Consider the following 21,737-nt stretch of genomic DNA (forward strand, 5'->3'; position numbering starts at 1 on the left):
TCCCTAATGATTAATAATATTGAGCATCTTTTCATATGCTTACTGGCCATTTATAATATCTTCTTTGGAGATATGTCTATTCAAGCCCTCTGCCCATTTATTAATTGGGTTGTTCGTCTTTTTAATTGTTGAGTTCTAACAGTTCTTTACATTGTGGCTATTAGATCTGTATCACATATATGACACACAAATATTTTATACCATTGTATGGGTTGTTTTTTCACTTTCTTGATAGTGCCCTTTAACACACAAATATTAATTTTGATGAAGTCCTATTTATTGACTTTTTCTTTCATTGCCTGTGCTTTTGGTGTCACATCTGAGAATCTGTTGCCTAATCCAAGGGTACACAGATTTACAGCTGTGTTTCCATCTAAGAGTTTTATGGTTTTAGCCCTTACATGTAGGTCTTTGATCCATTTTGAGTTAATTTTTCTATGTGGTGTGAGGTAGGGGTCCAGCTTCATTCTTTTGCCAGTAGATATGCAGTTGTCTCAGCACCATTTGTGGACAAGACTATTCTTTCTCCATTGAATGTTCTTAGCACCCTTGTTAAAAATCAGTTAACCACAGATGTATGGGTTTATTTTTAGACTCTCATTTCTAGTCTATTAATCAATGTCTATTTTTATGCCAATATCATGTCCTAATTACTGTAGCTTTGAAATAAGTTTTAAAATCTGGAAATGTGAGTCCTCCAGCTTTGTTCTTTTTCAAGATTGTTTTGGCTATTTGGGGTTCCTTGCATTTCCACATGAATTGTAGGGTCAGCTTGTCACTTATGTAAAACTGGCAGTTGGAATTTTAATAGCGATTGCATTGAATCTGTAAATCAATTTGGGGAGTGTTGCCATCTTAACAATATGAAGTCTTCCAATCCATGATGTCTCTCCATTTACTTAGATCTTCTTTAATTTCTTTAAATAGTATGTTATTGTTTTCCACTTACAAGTTTTAGACTTCTTTGATTAAATTTATTCCTGAGTATTTTATTCTTCATGATGTTATTGTACATGGAATTGTTTTCCTAACTTCATTTTCAGATTGTTCATTGTTAATGTGTAGAAATATGGTTGATTTTTTTAAAAAACAAATTTATTTGTTTATTTATTTATGGCAGAGTTGGGTCTTTGTTGCTGCGCACGGGCTTCCTCTACTTGCAGCGAGTGGGGGCTACTCTTCGTTGCGGTGTGCGGGCTTCGCATTGCAGTGGCTTCTCTTGTTGCAGAGCACGGGCTCTAGGCATGCAGGCTTCAGTAGTTGCGGCACGCAGGCTCAGTAGTTGTGGCTCGCGGGTTCTAGAGCGCAGGCTCAGTAGTTGTGGCACACTGGCTTAGTTGCTCTGTGGCATGTGGGATCTTCCTGGACCAGGGCTCGAACCCATGTCCCCTGCATTGGCAGGCGGATTCTTAACCACTGCACCACCAGAGAAGCCCTACAGTTGATTTTTGAATGTTGATCTTATATCCTTTAGCTTTGCTGAAGTCATTTAGTAGCTCTAATAATCTTTTGTGGATTCCTTCAGGTTCTGTCTACATAAGGTTATGTCATCTGCAATTAGAGGTAGTTTTCATTCTTACTCTCCAATCTGAAAGCAGCTTTATTCTTTCCATGCCTGATTGCCCTGGCTAGAACCTCTAGAACATTGTTGAATAGAGTGGCAAGAGCACACATTCTTTTCTTGTTCCTGATCTTAGGCAGAAAGCGTCGTCTTTGCTCACTGAGAATGGTAGATGTAGGTTTTTCATTGATGCCTCCCCTTTATTAGGTTGAGGATGTTCCTTCCTATATCTAGTCTGTTGAGTGTTTTTATCATGAAGGGGTATTGAGATTGTCAAATGCTTTTACTGCGCCCTTGATTTTACGGATGAGGTCGCAGGTCACATCTCCCTGTCCTTAGATGGTTGGATACGTATGTTACCTTTCTCTCAGACTTCCCACCCTGACTGTGCCCAGCTGGCGGTCCCCACTGGGCACGTGGCACTGTGGTTGAAGTGCAGCTTGTGGTCAGCATCCTGGGGAAGTCACCCTCCTGCCTTTACTCCTCACCCCCTCTCCTGGCAGTGCCAGCCTTGTGAAGAACAGGGGCCGTGACCTTCCTGGTCATTTTCTGAGGGATGACAAGGACTTTTGTCTGCTCTCTTTAACGATGCCGTTGCCAGTTGTCCCTGGTTCCCGGAGCACTTGCGTGAAAAGACAGCTGCTCTCGTAGCTGCCCCGACCCCATTGTGCACATACAGATGCTTCTTTGTGGGGCACAGGCACACAAAGAGCTGTTGATGCCAGCTGATGGCTCCCAGCCCCTCCTCAGCCCTGGGCCTGTCAGACCGGTCTGCCTGCCCCCAGCCTGCCGTGTCTTTGGGAATGCGTGCTCTTGGCCTCTGTGGAGCTGACCCGTGGTCGTCCCCAGGTATGGCTGCCCCCATGTGGCTTGTCTGTGGAGCAGCTGTTTGTGAAATCGCCTCTCTTGGCCTCCTGCTGGCAGCCGTGTATTGAGTGGATGGCCATACTGATGGGCCCAGTTGGGCAGGGGAAGGACTCCCCAGCCTTCCAGTAGCCATAATTAATCCCAGTCAAATACATTTATTTCTGGTATTAGCTATGGAAAAGTGAATTGTGTGGGAGCCGTTGGGTGGCCGAGCAATCACATCCCCGGCGCGCCCTGTGATAGACCTCACACAGAGACAGCGTCCCATGTGCTCCCCACTCAGGACGCCTTAATAACTGCTTCTAAAGTGCCAGTCCTTCTTGTCAGTGTCACTTGGGAGCCTTATTCTTTGCAGCATTTATTTAGCTTCAAAGTCCAGACCAGGAATGTATTTGGAACAAGTGATCCTGCTAAAAGTTAAATCCGAGCCTGTCACTCCTTTGATCACAACCTTCCAATTACCTTTCCTTCTCACCCAGACGAAAAGCCTTCTGCCCAAAACGCATGATCTGATCTCTGCAGGGCTCCCTTCTCCTTCGTGGTGAGGCTTTCCCTGCCTATCTTATGTAAAATCCCAGATACTCTCTCCCCCTGCTCTACTCCGGGTCCTCCTTCCCCGCTTTATTTTCCTCCAAAGCGTGGATCCCCTCGGGATTGGAGGCTCCACTGAGGGCAGAGACTGTTTTATTCATGACTCCCCCAGCGCCTGGCTCAAAGTAAGCACTCGGTATATAATTGCTGAATGAATGAACGGATCTCATCTGTATGCTACACATGAGCAATGCTAAGGCTAAGAGAACGTAACCTTTTGCCCCACAGCCCATGGCCAGTCAGTGATGGAGTGGACCCTGGGGCACCCCCTTATCCCCCAAGATTCACTGCAGCCCGCGTCTCGGTCACATACCTCGGGCCTCCTCGGTGAAGCTCTTCAGAGGGAAAACACTGGATTCTTAGTCTGTACATCTTTTCCTCCTTGGTGCCCACCAGAAAGTCAGCACTGCTCTGTGGGAGGACATTACTAACTGTATGTGATAATTGTCATCTGTTTTGATGTGGCCTGAAAATGAGAGAAGGATGCCTCTGACGAGTGTCCCTGGACCTTTGCCTCAGTCCTGGGGCTCACGCTTTGCCTCAGTCCTGGGGCTCACGCTTTGCCTCGGCCCTGGGGCTCACGCTTTGCCTCGGCCCTGGGGCTCACGCTTTGCCTCGGCCCTGGGGCTCACGCTTTGCCTCGGCCCTGGGGCTCACGCTTTGCCTCGGCCCTGGGGCTCACGCTTTGCCTCGGTCCTGGGGCTCACGCTTTGCCTCGGTCCTGGGGCTCACGCGTCAGGGCTGCCTTTCCCTGGGCAGTGTTACGAGCCCCGCCATCTCTCTCAACCCTGCTGTCTTTGTTTTCCTTTTTTTTTTTTTTTTTTTATTTTTTAACCACATACAAATTTAAATCTTCCTCTCCTGTGATCCCACAGCAATTTATTTTCCTTTTCTTCCTTTGGTCTATTCAAGAACTTAATTTCAAGTCTAGGGGATTGTTCACTCTAAGAAGAAGTGAAGTTCTTAGTGGTATGTGTTTGTTTCCAATCCTAAACTGCCTCCTAAGTCATGTAAGCAGAAAAGTAAAAACTGAGATCTTGTCCCACAGACAAGAAACTGTCCCTTTTTTGGTGGTGGTGGGTTTTTTTGTTCGTTGTTTTCTGCTTCACCTCCAGCTCGTCAGAATGGAGTTGTCTGCCTTTCAGGATGAACAGGGACAGGAGGCCCTAAAAGGGAACGTCTCAGCTTCCCTTCCCGCCATCCGCTTTGTCTTCTTTTTCTTTCCAGGTTGTGTCCACGCTGCTCATCAACATAATCCCAGAGGATCACGTCCCACTGAACTTGTCAGGGAAGGCGAAGATTGGCGGGAAGGCCTGGGTGAAGGAGTCTCCTCGGCCCGTTCCCGGCTTTAACCCCGACTCCATGTGCGAGTCCCAGGTGTGGCTGCGCAGCTGTGCGGGTTGGAGACCTTCTAGTGCTGGGTTTAGGCAGCTTGATTTAAAACCAGGACAGAGAGATGGAGACACGTGCACAGAAAGAGGAGTCGTGCCTGAAGGGAAGGAGTTGTACCCAAACTGTGTCGACTTCGGTTTTGGAAAGAGTAAGAGTTGACCAGTAGCATTTGACTCTCAGTATAAAACTCATAACCAGCACGGAAAGGCTTCTCTGGCAGAAGGCCTCTGAACTTGACTCAGCAGAGCTTGGAAATGCAGACCCTGTGTTTTCCCCTGAGACCCCTGAGAGGCTGAAGATCATTATGCTGCTGTGAGGTTTCACACCCCCCAGCTCTGTGCTTAGGAACCAGGCCTCGGGGGCAGCCCCAGGGCAGCCAAACCCGGGGGGCACAGTGCTGCTGCGGGAGAGCGACACACTGAAGATTGCCAAGGCCTCTGTGTGCTCTTGGTGGGGGAGTATCCCCAAGGCCCCAGCTCACAAGTGCTTTGTCACAGGGTCTAACACACATTGCATTTGGAACCCAAGCTGCCCCTCTTCTTTCCCTTCGTAGATTATATGCTTAATGTGTGTGGCACTGTGCAACTGGAAGTCCTTCCTTGAATTAGCTTCTAATGCTTGAACCCAACTTTATGGAAGTACAAATTCAGGCCTTAAGTGATATTAAAAAAGGTTGTGTTTTTCTTATTCCCAGGGTACAAGGAAGGGAGTACCTAGGCCAAGGTCACGGTTATGAGGTTTAGACGCTAGGTGTTCTCATTTCCAGTCACAAGGCTTTTGTCAAGGATCCTTGACTTTAAGTCAGTACAGATGGGTGGAGAGAGCAGGGGGGCATAAGAACACACTGAAATATCTCTGTGTGTGTGTGTGTGTGTGTGTGTGTGTGTGTGTGTGTGTGTGTAGTCTTCTTTGCATCAAGGGCTTGAGGCAGGTTACAGTAAGGTTAACAAGACACGAGATGGGGTGGGGTTGGGGGCCTCACACAGGAGGCGTTGCCTCCAGCCCAGCGTTGGTGGCCGTCCCTCTGCAGGTGATCATCAGGGAAGGGGAGCTGCTCTGTGGGGTGCTGGACAAGGCGCATTACGGGAGCTCTGCCTACGGCCTGGTCCACTGCTGCTACGAGATCTACGGCGGGGAGACCAGCGGCAAGGTTCTCACCTGCCTGGCCCGCCTCTTCACCGCCTACCTGCAGCTCTACAGAGGCTTCACTTTGGGTGAGTGTGGGCAGGTGGCCCTGGGGCCCCCTCCCCTGGCCAGCACGCCCACCGGCATGTCTCCCCGGCTCTACTAGCAGCCTCCAGGGGAACAGCGGGCTCCTCCTACAAAGGCAGCCTCACTCGGCCACCAGCGACATTTCACAGCCTTGCTCCTTCTCAGTGCTTCCCCCGCCCCCCAACCCCCTGTTTCTTCACACAGCACAGAATGACACCCCCCTGCACCCCCATCTCCATTTCCATTCTGTCCCTTTCTCAGCTCCACCCTTTCTGGTTTTCGGTCCCTGAGACCGATGTTTTCACACTCACACTCACCTCCATTCTCTCTTTTTTTTTTAATAAATTTATTTATTATTATTTTTGGCTGCATTGGGTCTTCGTTGCTGCTCATGGGCTTTCTCTGGTTGCGGTGAGCGGGGGCTACTCTTTGTTGTGGTGCGTGGGCTTCTCATTGAGGTGATTTCTCTTGTTGCAGAGCACGGGCTCTAGACGTGTGGCCTTCAGTAGTTGTGGCACGTGGGCTCAGTAGTTGTGGCTCACAGGCTCTAGAGCGCAGGCTCAGTAGTTGTGGCGCACGGGCTTAGTTGCTCCGTGGCATGTGGGATCTTCCCGGACCAGGGCTCAAACCCATGACCCCTGCATTGACAGGCGGATTCTAAACCACTGCGCCACCAGGGAAGTCCCACCTCCATTCTCTCTTGCAAGTGCCCTTCCAGAATCCTCCAGGTACTCCACACTCCATCTAGGGTCCTCCCTGCTGTCAGAACTGCCTACACCTCCCGACGCAGCAGGTGAGGTTGGAAACACCATGTTGGGGCCGACCTGTCAGGTGATCCTAAGATAGAAGGAGGAACTCTCTGGTTTCCTCCCTGGAAATGAGAGCCCGCTGTTTTAGGAAGTGGGCTTTGGTAAAGGAAACAAGTGCGCAGATACTTTCCGTGCCCTGAGCTCATTCAGGGCAGCGCGTCTCCAGGCGCGCAGAGCGGAGCCCGAGCCCTCCGGCAGTTCCCTGTGAGGAACGGGTGACGGGCTGCGTGCTGAGCAGGGGCCCCAGTGAGCGTGGGAATCGTCCAGCCGACAAGACCAGCAGCGGTGGGACTGAGACTGTGTGTCCGTGGTCTGGCTGGCGTGCAGACACAGGGCCGGTGGGCCTGCCGCAGCTGGAGTTTGCTCGTCGGCCTGCAGCGGGGCCTGCATAACTGTATAATTTATATTAACTGTGGAAAAGTCAAAATAATGTAGTACAGGTGTGAAAATAACTTAAAATCACCCAGCATTCCACTGCCAGAGATAACCAGCAATGTCGATTTGATGTGTGTCTTTCTAGACTTTCCAAGTGCAAACACATTCAGAAAAAAGGGGATCCTACACTACCTAGTGTTTTGTAATCTCCCCTCCCTCCATTTGCAGATGTGTTTTATAAATGTCCTCTTGGGTGAGCAAATATAAACCAACATCCTCAGGTCTGTGGCTACAGACTCTTCTACTTGTGTAGATGTACCGTAGCTTATTTAACCAGTTCCGGTTATTAGACATTTAAGCTCTTTCCTGGTTTTCACGATATTGCTGGGATGAACACCCTTGAACAAATATCTTTAAAAACGAAAAGTAGAGGAAGATCCTACACCCAGACAGTGACGAGGACCAAACCGAACAATCAGCTCTGCTTAGCACATGGTACGAGGAGAAATTGGCCAAAGTGCAAAGACCATCTGGTGCCAAGAGACTGAGAGGGCGCAGGGCCAAGCTGGGTGTCGAGCTCGGAGGGAAGGCCGGGCTAGCCATGGTGCCTTCTAGCCCTCGCAGCTGGAGGTCACTGGAGGGACAGCAAGGCTGTTTGGAGCTGACCCCATGGAAGGGCCCACTTTCATGGTTGTGGCTTCCTCACAGAGGGACAGTTTCTTTCCCCTCCTGCTCACACAAGTTCTTTAGAGGCTCTCAAGCTTCCAGGACATTGCATGTGGGAGTCCCAGCCATCTTAGCCCAGCTTTGGAACAGTGCAACCTTTGTCTCCCTTCCCACTCAGACCTTGGCCGAGGGACTTTGGAGTCCAGTAGCTCTCAGATGTAGACAGAAAATAGTTCATTGAAAGAGAAAGTGGGAAGACTTCTTGCCCAAGGTGAGGAATTCCTCAGCCCTTTGAAGCCAGAAGGACAGGCTTAACTGAAGTGACCCAGGCTTTCCTCCTTCCAGGGCAATGAAGGGGACCCTGCGGTGGTGGTCCCTGTCGCCCAGGCTTGAGCATGTCTGTGTGTGTGCCTGCACACGCATTCTCACAACCATATAGGCTGGTCCCTACGACGTGTGACTTCTGGGAGTCAAAACTAGGATGTCCTCTCCCTCCCTCTCTTCTTTCCTCAAACTCAGTTTTTCACCCAAAACGTCATCTTCACCTCTAGCCCATCCATCCAACATGTTTTTATTGAACAGAGGGAGTATAGCTGGTGGCTAAGTGCACAAGTTTGGGACGTGGGCTTGGATTTGCTTTCTGCCTCTGTGACTCTGGGCTCAAGTTCGAGCCTTAGTTTTGTCATTTGTAAAATGGTAAGCCCTTAAGAGATGGTACAAATGTCACCATCATTATTCAGGTGCTCCCTGTATGCGTGGCACCGTGCTCCATGCCCTGACCTCACCAAGTTCACGGCCTGGTGAGAAGTCAGGCCTGGTTGCATCCTAGCTTGTCTATTTCACTTCACAGACGTGGAAGACATTTTGGTCAAGCCGAAGGCAGATGTCAGGAGACACAGGATCATTGAAGAGTCCACCCACTGTGGGCCCCGGGTGAGGAGGGCCTGGGCGGCTACTGCCTGCCGCAGAGGGTTGGCCGGGCTCCAACGAGATGAAGCCCACACCCTCCTCACTTGGCTGCAGCCTCCGACGTTTTCCTTTTCTCATTCTAGGCTGTCAGGGCTGCGTTAAACCTTCCAGAAGCGGCATCATGTGATGAGGTCCGAGGGAAGTGGCAGGATGCCCATCTGGGCAAAGACCAGAGGGATTTTAACATGATTGATCTGAAGTTCAAGGAGGAAGTGAACCATTACAGCAATGAAATTAACAAGGTTAGTCCAGCAGTGTGTGCACTTACCACCACCATTTTGAATGCTGGTTTTTTAAAAAATTACATTTTGATTCTCACTCTGGGCCCTTTGGAGCAATTTGGCTGTTTAATAGCTGACTAGGTGAGACGTGAGGTGGGGCGAGTAGAATTGATCGTTTTGAAAAGCCAAGGGCTTCATTCCCTCAACCCGTTGGGGTCTGGAAAGGTCTTTGATTAATGCTGAGAAAGAAGGCATTGCACTATTTTTCTTTTTTCCTTTTTTGTTTTTTTTGACCACACACAGCTTGTAGGATCTTAGTTCCCCGAACAGGGATTGAACCCAGGTCCTTGGCAGTGAAAACACCAAGTCCTAACTACTGGACCGCTGGGGAATTCCCCACTATTTTTCATTTTAAATGTTTTTATTTTGGGGTAACTACATTAAAGGGGATGGAAGAAAATCTTTGCCAGGGGCCACTGCAGGGTGGAGGGGCAGAATGAAGGATCAAAACCACCAGTGCTGCTTGTATGGGGGACCCAGGGGTGAAGACCTGGGCTCGAATCCTGGCTCTGTCGCGGACTTGCTCTGAGATCTCGGGCCTTGTGTGATGTGAGCGGTCTGAGCCAGGTGTCCTCCCCCAGGGGCGTGGGGATGGGAAGAGCACCGGCCTCGTGGGCTTGCAGGGAGGATTCAGGAGCTAATCTGCACAGTGCCCTGGGTGAGGTGAGCGCCCTGCCAGTCCTCCAAAGCCCCTTCCTGCGCAGCTGAGAAAGGAGAGGGACGTCCCCGCACAAGCCAGGATGGCAGCCCGGTTCTCTCGCCTTCTCAGCCCAGAGCTGGGGCTCCCAATCCTGCAGCTTGAAGGAGCCCACCTGGCCCTCACCCTGCCTCCTGGGCCTTGAGGCCCCACCTGAGGAGGAGAAAGGGAGGCGTGGCCGGTGCCCAGCAGAAGTCCGTGTTTGCTCGTGGAGCCCTCTGACTGGCTGTCAGCATCCCCTCAGCTGCCAAGAATGCAGACCCTGTTGGTACAGTTCCGTCCTTGAGAGGCGTGGTTCAGAGGAGCCCTCCAGCACCGCATGAAAACCAGGAGGCTCAGCTTCTAGGGCTGACTGGGGATGCTGCGTGGGGATACTGGGTGGGGCGTTGTCTCAGAAGCATCTTAGGGTTATTTCTTGTTCCTCCATCTCTTCCCATCCACTCTGCCTCTCCTGTGTGGGGCTGGGTCTCTGCAACCCTACGCAGAAGCTTAGATAGACTCAGAGCTCCCCCCACCTCAGGATCTCCCTGGTCCCCCTGGGGGCTTTGCCCACTTCCGCCTGCCCAGGAGCCAAGGTGAGCCTCCTGCTTGGTACTTGGGCAGCATGTTGGGAAACGTGAATGTGACACAGACGTTGGTCATCATGGCTACTGTCCAGGGCCAGGCCATGCTCTGCTGGACAGGTTCCCAAGGGCACCACCTTAGGTTTTATTTTTAACCAGCTGCTTTTCAGAATCACGAACTGGAGATGCTGGCCCCTCTGCATCTCCTTTCCGGCTTCCTGGCAGAGGTGTCAAGAGAACGCAGCGCCCTGGGCCATCCTCTTTTTTTTTTTTTTCTTTTTTTTCTTTTTTTTAGTTTTTATTGGAGTATAGTTGATTTAAAATGTGTAAGTTTCTGCTGTACTGGGCCATCCTTTAGACTTCTCTCTAGGGCTTCTAGCCAAAGGGTTGATGCCGGATGAGATTTCTTACCTCGCGTGGGATCTGGCGCTTCTCTCTAGATAAATAGTCTGTGTTGGCTCCTGCATCCTGGATTTACCTTCTGAACCTGGGATTCCCAAGAGGGTGAGTCACTGACCAGTGCGTGTGTTCTCTCCGCAGGCGTGCATGCCTTTCGGCCTGCACAGACAGTTCCCAGAGAACAACTTGCAGATGATGGTACAGTCTGGAGCCAAAGGTTCAACTGTGAATACCATGCAGGTGTGAGCAAAGGCGGGTGCTGGCTGGTTTGCAGAAGGGTGAGGTAGTTGCAGGAGGCACTTTTCAGATTTGTTTCTATTTTTAAAAGGATCCACATTCCGTACAAAATGTGGCAAGTAATGAAAAATACAAAAGTATGTAGAAATCAGTGCAGGTGCTAACCACTGTTAAGTGTTATAGGCAGATACCGATATTAGTATCCAGATACTGATGTGTATCAAACAGATACATAATTGTAAACTTACATACTGTATTATTATACAGTCACATTATATATAAACACGGTGTGTGTGTATTTATAATCTTAGCTGAGATCCTGAAATTTTGCATGATCTGCTTTTTTCATTTAGTATTACATTATAGGGATTGTCGTAGAGGTTTCTTAACCTTTAATTTTTGGCTCGTTATCTCCTCCAATTACTGCAGTGCTATCACAGCATTTTCACAAATTTTAGCAACTTTTGAAAAAAATCTTGATGACCTTGAGAGGGTCTTAAGGACCATCTCATTCTCTGGTGAGTAGAGAGCAATAGGAATGGGCTTAAAAGGCTGGAGGCCATCAGGAAGCCCTTTTGACTAAGTAAAATCCAGACCCGCTGCTCTTTTCCCCCCAAGAACATTAATAGGTGGTTTTATTCTCTTTTGACCTGAGAATGTTAAAGATCACAGTAAACTACTTTTTCTGCTAGTCTCAGTTTCCCTGTTAGGACCTGGGGGTCCTGTCCAAGTATAACATGTGATGCTTCTGAAACATGGCTACTTTTACAAACACCGTCCATTTCAACTGAGTCCAAATGCGAAAATTGCCGTCATGGAAAGGAAGACACAGTTATCTTCCTGAAAGGTCAGCTTTCTTGGCTCGTTTAGCAATCTGGGTTGGCCTTCAGGAACTTGGATCCCATGCAGTTTTTCTGGAAGAGCAGGCCCCCCATCCCCTGCTGGGACAGAGCATCATTTAACGAGCCTGTGGGTCTTCAGTTGCCTTTGGGTTTCCTTTCTCCCAGATCTCGTGCCTGCTGGGCCAGATCGAACTGGAAGGTCGGAGACCCCCGCTGATGGCATCTGGCAAGTCACTGCCCTGCTTCGAGCCTTATGAGTTCACCCCCAGGGCTGGCGGCTTCGTCACTGGCAGATTCCTCACCGGCATCAAGCCTCCTGTATGTATTTTGGTTCTTCCTTAGGGCTGTTCTCCTCATCTCTTAGGCTCAACAGTAAGAGAAGCCTATGACCTTCACCAGCAGCTTTAAGCAAAGACAGCCAAGTAATAAGTGCCAGGCTATCCCTGCTTACCCACTAGACCCTGGGGCCTGCAAGGACCAAAAGGACGCAGCCATGTCGTGTTTACCATCATAATGCCAGAGCCCAGCACGGTGCCTGGCACATCGTGGGTGCTCGGGAAGGATTGCCGATGAATGGGAAGATGAATAAGATCATTCCCAGCTCTGCCTCTTCCTGCTGTGTGCCCTTTGTCAACCGGTTCTTCCCTGCGTCTGAGGGCAGCTGGGAACGGGGAGGCCCCTCACCAGGGTGCTCTCTGTTGCCAAAAGGAGCATCACAGAGATTTACTTCACAAAGCTTCCCTAAGAGAGCCTCCCCTGGCTCCTCCCTGACCTTGGGAAAATCGACCAGCTGTAGCAAATGTCTAGTTTTTCCTCGGTCAGCAACAAAACTCTCCCTTAAGAGAAAGGTTTTCTCCCCACACTTGGCAGAAATGGCTTTTCGACTGTTAGTACCTCCTGTTCCCTGGTCTAGTGCGTCTCTGCAAGGACGCCTCTTGTGGTCAGACAACTAAGTCCAGGTTGTGAACGGGACCGACCCTTCGTGTCAGGGCCACCAGCTGCTCCCAGGGCTCCTCCCTCAGTCCCACGCGGACCCTCCAGTGGTCATCCGTGGCCTCTGGCAGAGGGTGGTGGAGAGCTGGCGTAGACCAGAGAGTTCTGAACTCTGGTTGCGACCCCTTAGTGAATCATGAAATCATTGTAATAGGTAGTGATTGACTTCATAGAATGAAACAGAGTAGGGTGGTAAAGAAAGCATCAGAGTGAGGGATGGGGTCATTTCATAGAGTTTTAGCTCGAGTCATGTTATCTTTATCAGCACGTGTGTGTATGTATGTACGTGTTTGCTGATTACTGTGATAAACCCATTTCTCGTGGAATTTTGGAAAACACTACTACATGATGAGGCACCAGTGCCATTTCTGTTTGGAAAGTGGGGTGCGTGTGGGGTGTGGGACATGGCACTGAGGACGGACTCCTGGGAATGGGAGCTGGCACTTCTGTTCCACTTGTCCCTCTGCGCTCGGGCAGAATAAGACAGAGGCAACCCCAGGAGATGGCAGAAGTCCCTGGGGCCGTGGGAGACGTCACAGCTGCCAGGGGCACTGGCTTGAGCCACCCTTTAGGAAGCACACTGTCCTCACTGCCACCCCTGGGACCTGGGTCCCCGCTTCTCCCACAGGAGTTCTTCTTCCACTGCATGGCCGGGCGAGAGGGTCTGGTGGACACCGCTGTGAAGACCAGCCGCTCCGGCTACCTCCAAAGGTAAAGAGCACCTGCTCTGCCACCTTTAGGTGGCATCAGCGTCGCAGGTCCATTCACCTCTGTCATTTTTTTCACATTTTCATTGACAATTCACTTAAGATCCCTTTGGATGAAAAAACTGCTAGAAAAAAATGCCCATGGGTGGCCCAAGACAGAAAATAGCAGATATTCTTCCCCTCCTAGAGGACTGGTAAAGTGTGAGCTCAGAGGTTTATAGGAAGGGCCCGTGCGTCGGCGTGTGCACCTTTCCCTGGGGGGAAAGGTCCTGGGTGGTGATGAGTTGTTCCCCCCCCCGGGAGGGCTCTGCGGTTGGGGCAGAGAGGATTCCAGGCCCCCTGAGTCTGGCACTCGGAGCCGGGCCGGTCTCAGTTTTAAGCTTCAACCTCCCACCTGCCCAAACAGGTCAGTCAGAGAAGCTACGTGTTCCCTTTCCTCCCAGAGAGGAGATTAAACAAGCAGGTCTGGGCTGGGGCGCCCTGAGTTCCTGCATCCGGCGTGGATTATAGGGCCAGATCCACCTGTGAGCAGGGGTTACACCCCACCTCCATCCTCTTAAATCATTCAAGGATACCTGTGGAGTGTAGAAAAAGCTAGGAAACGAGTGATCACGTAAGTCTGGGGGTGGGGGATCTGTGTGGAGCCATCTGAATGCAGGGCAGGGAAGAGGAGGGTGTCAGGGATCCCGGCGGGAGTGAAGAGCGGCAGCCGCTGGGGCAAAGGGCACAAAGGTCCGCAGGACCCCTCTGCCCGTGGAGGGTCATGGCAGAAAGGGCGCGTGCCTTCCTTCAGACAGCAGGGGCTGCAGGCTGGATGGAAGGCTGCCTCTTGTGGGTGGCGACGGAAAGGGAGAAGCCGACGCGGCAAAGACGTGGGGCAACCTGCTGAAATGCACAAGAGGCAGGAGGCGTCAGGCCTGAGTGGCAGCACAGTGGCACGGTGGACAGAAAGCAAGACGCTGCAGAGGGGAGAGAGAAAGTGTGGCTGGCGTGAGGGGGCAGCGGCAGGATAATCAAGGGGACACGTTCCAGGGAGGGGGCCTGAAGCTCGGGAGAGGCCTGGAGATGCAGCCTCCGGGGCCGTGGCTGGTGCTGAGAGCTGCGGCCCTGTGAGATGAGTGGCACGTCAGCATCTTCAGCAAAGGGACATGGGTGCTCAGCTCCAGCCTTGCCAGGCCCTGGGCTGGGTGCCAAGAAGATAGTGCCGAGCTCTGTCCTTGGAGCTCAGGGGAACAGTGGCTCCTGGGAAACCCCCTCTGAAGGTGGCAGGAGGAGAAACCAAGGCAGGGTGGCCAGAGAAGTAAGCTAAGGCCAGCGCCAGGGCAGCAGAGGGGGCAGGTTGAGGGAGGCAGCTGACTGCTGGGAGCACTGAGGGAAAAAGGCACCGGGTTAGGGCTGTCACATCAGCATGTAGTTCCTAAGGTCCCCTTTGTCCCTGACAGTCTCTGGACTAATGGCGTGAGAGAAGCATTGGATGGGGAGACAGCCCCGCTGCTTTGCCTGCCTCCTGGGTCTAAGGACACTGGTCCCTGGGGAGCTCTGCCATGCCAGGGAGCGACAGAGCAGGCAGTGGTCCCAGCAGCTGGGGCTGGAGATGGGAGCCAGGGTCGAGCGGGGCAGCCAACCTCCTCAGACACGTGGCTGCAGACCCTGGCCGCGAGGTGCTGTAGCTCAGAGCCTGGGCATGGGAGCCAGCCTGTGCTGGGGGCTTGCCTGCCTGCAGAACAGCAGTCCCCTTTTCTGCCCTCCATCCGCTCCATCAGAGGCTGCCCTGGGAGGTGGCGAGCGCTGTGGGCGCTGAGCCAGTGGTCTCTGTACAGGTGCATCATCAAGCACCTGGAGGGGCTGGTCGTCCAGTACGACCTGACGGTCCGCGACAGCGACGGCAGCGTGGTGCAGTTCCTGTACGGGGAGGACGGCCTGGACATCCCCAAGACACAGTTCCTGCAGCCCAAGCAGTTCCCCTTCCTCACTAGCAACTATGAGGTAGTGTGCCGGCCCCCGGCGCCTGTGGGTCGTGGGGCGGGGGCCGTGCGGTGGGCCTCCCGCCCTGAGCCTTCCCACTCAGAGTGGCCGCTGAAAACTAGAGTGGGAAGAGTGCAAAAGCACCAGGCGATGCCTTGGAACGCCTGACAATGTCAGAGCCCCTCCCTCTGTGTGCTTCATCCCGTGAGATGGCAGAGAGGCACGCATACGTCTAGAAAAACTGCACCGTGTGGGGCATTTGCCTTGTGCTGGGCCCTAAACTAGAGCGCACCATGGCTGCTGTCTCCCTTCCTCCTCCCTGCAGCCTGGGGACGCAGGTGGCCCTCTGCCCATTTTACAGCCAAGGCAGCTGAGTGTCAGGGTTTAAGTGACGAGCTGGTGAGTAGCAGGGCTTGTGTCTGCACCCAGGCCCTCTGACACACAAGCCCGCGATTTTCATACCACACCTTACTGCCCCGAGAGCGATCGTCACCGTTGGCTCAGCAGTCACCCTGTTTTGCAGATTGGGAAACTGACACTGACATGGCCTGTCCAAGGTCATGAAGCAGGTGGTCGAATTGAAGGTTGTGCTCTGGGGTTGGCTCCTTTCCATCCTGGCGCCATGTTCGGGAGGGACTCTGAGTGTCACGGTCTCTCTCTCGTGACCTCAGCTCCTGAGACCGCCAGCTGCCAAGTCTGACTGGCACAGAGTGAGGGCCCTGGTTAGCAGTGGGTGCTCAGACCCCCCAGGGGCATCGTGAGGGCTCCACACGGGCCACCTCCGTCCTGTGAAGTTGTGTGACATGGCCCTTGTGTTACGCCCTCATCTCTTCGGTTTTGTCTGTGTGGTCTGTTTGTTTAGGTGATAATGAAGTCGAAGCACCTCCATGAAGTTTTATCCAGAGCAGATCCCCAGAAAGCTCTCCGCCACTTCAAAGCCATCAAAAAATGGCAAAGCAAGCATTCCAACACCCTGCTGAGAAAAGGCGCCTTCTTGAATTATTCCCAGAAAATTCAAGCAGCTGTGAAAGCCTTGAACCTCGAGGGCACAAACCAGAACGGCCGCAGCCCTGAGACTCACCAGGTAGTGCTGGGGTTGGGGCGGGGGGGTGGGGTGGGGGTGAGCGATCAGTCAGGGGTTGAGGGGATGAGGAGTTGTTTTCCCGGTGGAAGGTGCAGTCATGAAATCTGGCTTCATTCGGTGCTGGTCAGGAAACATGGCGCTCAAATAGGGATTTAAGGAAGGGAATCTTTACAGAGGTGTGGACAGGGTTCCAGGAAACGAACTAGGGCTGGTAAGTTGGGTTTCCACCCGCCCCCCACAGGCATGAACAGTCACCAGGAGTGGAGAGGGTGGCCGTGGGCAGAGGCCAGCTGACAGGAGCCCTCAGCAAAGAGTTCTGGGCTCCGAGGTCCGTTAGAGAGGGCGGGGGATGAATGCCCAGCCTCACTCTCCTCCCACATGCCCTTCTGCTTCTGGGACCTCCCATCAGCCAAGCACAGCTGGGAGCCAGGAGGCAGGGGAGCGCTTTGAAGCAGTTGCTGTGGGACAGCTTTGGGGCATCGAGCGTGTGAAAGCCTGGGTGGGGGACAAACAGGGATCCGGCACAGTCACCTGGCTTGTGGTGACTGTGTCCTTGTTGACCTGAGACAGCCCTGGCTTTGCCTCTCATCCCAGTATTATTATTAATAGTGCCCCATTTTACGCTAGAAGACACTCAGTTTGGACAGTAACTTACGTGGTCACCCTGCCTGTGCTTGAAGGGCCAGGACGAATCGCTTGTAGAGTCATGGTCACGCAGTGCGCCCTGGGATGGGTTCGGTTTCTCCGTGTTTCAGATGTCGAGATGGCTTTCTCATTGCCGTCAGGTTTCTGTCTCTTTCCCCTATTCTCATTTGAAGCCAGTGCCTTTGATCCTCCTTATCCTACTGGACCTCCCAGGAAGAGAAGCCTATTCCTGGTGTCCTCCAGCGTAGCTGAGGCCCATCCTTCCTTTCAGATGTTGAGGATGTGGGCTGAGTTAGACGAGCAAAGCCGGAGGAAATACCAGAAGAAGGCGGCTCCTTGTCCTGACCCCAGTCTGTCTGTCTGGCGCCCAGACATCTACCTTGCATCAGTGTCAGAAACGTTTGAAAAGAAGGTGGATGGCTACAGTCACGAGTGGGCAGCTCAAGCAGAGAAGAGTTACGAGAAATCGGAGCTCTCTCTGGACAGGTAATGACATTGATTTATTGCACAGCACACGCAGAGGGAGAATCTGCTTCTCAGGCCCTTCCCTGCCCACTCTGGCAGCCTCCTGGGTTCAAGACTCCAGCAAGAAGGAGGGAAGTGAAACAGAGGGCACCTTGCAGGCCCTGAGGCCTGTGGGACGGATGAGAGCAGGTAGGCAGGAGTGCACCCCCCACCTGGGCCACGACAGAAGAGCGCTCTGCGGGGACAGAGCCCTGCACAGGTGGCCCCTCTCTTGAGTGTGGTGTGGTGGGCACGGTTTTGTGAGAATCAGGGAATCTGGTCAGCAGCTGCCAACCCTGTGACCCGGGACAGACCATTCTCTCCCCCGTGACACCACAGCTCGGCCTTTCCTAAGGAGTTTGGTCTGAATAGTCCAGCGATCCTTTGAGTTTTGCGTTTCAAAGCCTCTAGGAAGAAGGACCCCATGGAATCCTGAGCTTAGACTTATTCACAAAGAAATAAGACAGGAAAAAGAAATCTCGTGGCCTAGGCAAGTGGGAAGCCAGGCATGGACCAGCACTGAGCCACAGTGAGTTAAAACATCAAAACTGCCCCCAGGGAATGCCTGCTGGGGCGTCGGTCTCAGACCAGTTGTCCAGGGATCCTTCCCACTCCGCTCACTAAGCCTGGCCTGCAGAGCCGGAAGCCTGAGATCATCCGCTGTAGCCTGGCTGCTTGTGCTGCACCCGGTGGAACCCAGCCAGGTGCACGGAGAGGCTGAGGGTCCAGGGATTAGGACGGCAGCAGGGGGATGAGCAAAGAAGAACACTTGGGTGGAGGACCTGGAGGGCAGAGACAGGGCTCTTACTTTTTATCCTTTGAAGTACTTTCTCCAGCCAGGCCTCAGAGATTCGAAGATGGAGTAAAGCATGCCGGGTTGTGATTTAGCTACCAGCCGGGCTTTCCCTAAAAGAGCAAGACCCTGCTCCCCAGCCCCCCTCACCTGCCTCCCTACAGCTCAGGATGCTGCCCTTTACCTTCAGAAGGACCATGTGGGTCCTCCCTCCAGCTGTGCTGCATCCGGAGTGGGGCGAGCTTGGCCCTGGGGAGCATCTCTTGGGTTCAGAGGGCTGAGATAGGGAGGCAGCATATGCTTCAGTGGCTCTCACAGGGGACCTGTTAACAAGCAGCAAGCTCTGGGTGCAACTCCAAAGTTCTGGAAGTATTTGAAGGTTTTTCCTGTCGGGAATACTGGTAGGCACTCAAACCTCACTGGTTTGAAGTAATAGGGAGAGAAGACACATCAGGTTCGCAAAAAGTCTGACTTTTGAAAAGAACTTGCATAGAAACGTAGTTTTATTACCTTCCTCTGTGTTCAAAGGTAATGTCCCGTTTAGTCTCTGTTTGTTGAGCCGCTTCCTTGTCCTATGTTCCGGGGTAATACAGTGTTCCTTGGCTGTTCTAAAAGGGCCGGCATTCATAGGAAGAAGGGTTAGTAAATTATGAAATTGTAGAGTGTGCACATTTCCAATGTGGCCTGTAGCCATTTGCACTAATTAAGACAGTAAGCACCCCTTCCCGCCTCCCCCCCATATCCCCATAATTGCTCAGTGAACCTCTTCCTAGTTTGTACAGAGGGAGGTTTAAGCCCTCTCCAAGCTGTCACAACTAGTGGGCAAAAAAGAATTAACAAAGGGAAACGTGAATAGTGAACTCACTAGTTCCATGACGTTCTCAGGGTGAACGTGAACAGTCCGAGCATGGACGTCTAGAGCTTCAGCTACCCAGCTGGGCTCTGTGCTGTGTCATTTAGGACATTTCAGGGTCACTGGCCGGAATTTAAGGCTTAGAAGGACCATTTGCTTAGGAAAAAACAAGCCCAGAAAGAGGGAGAGGTAACAGGTCCATGTACCCTGCTTGCGGGTGACATCGACAGCTCCTGACGGGCAGGTAGTGTCTGTGCCCCCGACTCCTGCTGTCCCCTGCCCCATCTCCAGGTTGAGGACTCTTCTGCAGCTGAAGTGGCAGCGCTCGCTGTGTGACCCGGGAGAGGCCGTGGGCCTGCTGGCCGCACAGAGCATCGGGGAGCCCTCCACACAGATGACCCTGAACACCTTCCACTTTGCCGGCAGAGGCGAGATGAATGTCACCCTGGGCATTCCCAGGTGGGGCACTGCGAGGGTGCAGGGGCGGGGTCTGTCCTAGCCCACTCCTGGGGAGGAAGTCATTTCATTAGAGAGAGAGAGAGAGAGAGAGAGAGAGAGAGAGAGAGAGAGAGAGAGTGTGTGTGTGTGGGTGTGTGAGAGGGGGTGGGGGAGGGGCAGGGTCTCATCAAAGCAGGGGTCAGGGTTGGAGTTTCCAGAGCCCAGTGGCTTCTGTGGTTGGATCCATGCCCAGGCCTCTTAGCATTAGCATCTCCATTTATCTCTCCACCAACTCCTGTATCCAAGTTACCCGGGATGCTTGTGAAACTACATACTCCTGCGGTCAGGCCGTCTGGTCGCCCAACTTCGGGGGCACCACTTACCTAGAACATGACCCAAAGGGGCCCTGGCCCTTCAGGTAAAAGTATGCACCTTGCAGGACGATGGCCGCTGGGCGAGGGGAAAGAACAGAGATCAGGCTCACCTGCCTGGCCCGGCTACTTTTTAGCAGAGTGACTCAGGCACCTCAGCTTCCTGTGGGAGGGAGGAGGGCGGGGAGCACCGTGCAGTCGGGCCCTGCAGGCTGACTGAGCCATGGCCGAGGTCTAGCCGTGGTCCCTGTGCCCAGTGGGAGCGCTGCAGACGCTGCTTCCCTTCCCTGCATCTCTCATTGGTTCAGTAAGCACCCATGCTGTAATGCGAGGCACAGGTGGTAGGAAACAGGAAGAAGACACAGCCCTGTCCTTGAGGAGCTCGTGCTCCGGTGGAGGAAGCTGACAGAAGAGTCCCTTGCTGTCACACGCAGGGCCAGAGCTGGGACTCCCTGATCAGCATATCTCCCCCACGAGATCCTGTGGTCTCTGGCAGATCCTGAAAGAACTGTGACATCTTTATGAGAAAGGCCTCGCAACAATACAGAATCCGGGTGCCTCTTAACGATCAGATGCGCCCTTGTTCTGTGACAGGCTGAGGGAGATTCTCATGGTGGCCAGCGCCAACATCAAGACGCCCATGATGCGCGTGCCTGTATTCAGCACCAAGAAAGCGCTGAAGAAAGTGAAAAGCCTGAAGAAGCAGCTCACCAGGGTGTGCCTCGGGGAGGTAATTGTCTCCCTGGGACCCAGTGCAGGCTGGCTGCAGGCGTTTTCCTGCATCCTCCCACCCATCCTCCCACCTGTCCTCCCATCCGGGCAGAACAGCCTTTGCCAGCTGTTCAGACCCTGCTCAACTCCACCCAGTGAGAGGGAGGCTTTCTCTGCAGCTGCTAAGCAGGGATGGATCAGGAAGCTTTAAAGGTAATCACTGGTCTGCAGCATTCTAACGTGCCTTAAGAATAAGGGCACTTTCTGGGTCAGCTTACCAGCCCCGCTGGAGCCTGCGCCCTACAGCCTCAGGCCGTTCTCTGGAGGTGTGCCTACAGGGTGGGGGGGTCTCTCTCCCCACCCCTCCAGGGATCTACAGCAGCAGAGCTTGTTGGAGTTTCTTTGGGATTTTGGCCTGTGGTCCCAGCCCCTGTCCCTGCAAACTCTCAGTTTTCCCATAACCCACTTGTAATGCTCAGTCCCAGGCTTTGGGCAAAATTAGTTTCTGTCTGTCAATCTGGTTCTAGGTGTTGGAGAAAATTGACGTCCAGGAGTCCTTCTCTATGGGGGAGAGACAGAACAAGTTCCGGGTGTACCAGCTGCGGTTTCAGTTCCTGCCACACGCGTACTACCAGCAGGAAAAGTGCCTGAGACCCGAGGACATCCTGCATTTCATGGAAACAAGGTCAGGACTCAGGCCATGCTTATTGCTTGACTTTGTCATGGACCTTGAGGGCTTCTGGCCACAGGACTCCCAGAGACTGGGTGCTTTTGCCCAAATGATTCCTTCAAAGGAGGTGTTTAGAAAAAGAACAGGTCCTGCAGCCTAATCTGGCTTGTGGGTATGACTGCATTAACTACATTCCCATCTCTGCCCCCTATTCTTCTCCCTGGCCCATGAGTCTCGTGTACTCGGGTTTGTAGGCTTTGAGGTGGAGGAGTTCATGTACCATAAAGAGAACAGTGCTCCGTCGCAGTGGTGCTGCTGTGACGTCAGACCAGCACGTGGTGTTAATTTCTGTCATGATGTGGTTCCTGGTTCGTTTATATTCTGCGAGGAAGGAGCAGTGTACTGCCAGCATGCTGCTCTTAAACACAGGTCTATAACTGGGGTTACCTTCAGCTGCTTAGAGAAATTCGGGTTCCCTTCTGGTGGGGAGAAGGAACATCCATTTTCTCTCCAGTTCAAGTCACTGTTGGACATTGGAAAGC

The 21,737-nt window shown here is 52.6% G+C and overlaps 1 protein-coding gene across 3 annotated transcripts in view; it reads left to right on the forward strand.

The window, feature by feature from the left end:
• POLR1A (RNA polymerase I subunit A) overlaps positions 1 to 21,737 on the forward strand; it is a 77,118-nt gene that overhangs the window by 44,362 nt on the left and 11,019 nt on the right. For all 3 annotated transcript variants that reach the window (XM_082357654.1, XM_082357653.1, XM_082357655.1), the window contains exons 15-27: positions 4,247 to 4,396; positions 5,442 to 5,625; positions 8,324 to 8,406; positions 8,526 to 8,684; positions 10,524 to 10,622; positions 11,627 to 11,779; positions 13,083 to 13,165; positions 14,982 to 15,147; positions 15,989 to 16,210; positions 17,127 to 17,341; positions 19,297 to 19,464; positions 20,409 to 20,544; positions 21,053 to 21,210. In XM_082357654.1, the coding sequence (XP_082213780.1) occupies positions 4,247 to 4,396; positions 5,442 to 5,625; positions 8,324 to 8,406; positions 8,526 to 8,684; positions 10,524 to 10,622; positions 11,627 to 11,779; positions 13,083 to 13,165; positions 14,982 to 15,147; positions 15,989 to 16,210; positions 17,127 to 17,341; positions 19,297 to 19,464; positions 20,409 to 20,544; positions 21,053 to 21,210 (1,976 nt within the window). The remainder of the gene's footprint in view (positions 1 to 4,246; positions 4,397 to 5,441; positions 5,626 to 8,323; positions 8,407 to 8,525; positions 8,685 to 10,523; positions 10,623 to 11,626; positions 11,780 to 13,082; positions 13,166 to 14,981; positions 15,148 to 15,988; positions 16,211 to 17,126; positions 17,342 to 19,296; positions 19,465 to 20,408; positions 20,545 to 21,052; positions 21,211 to 21,737) is intronic.

Source organism: Balaenoptera borealis, assembly GCF_965194805.1.
Source record: "Balaenoptera borealis genome assembly, chromosome: 15".
NCBI lineage: Eukaryota > Metazoa > Chordata > Mammalia > Artiodactyla > Balaenopteridae > Balaenoptera > Balaenoptera borealis.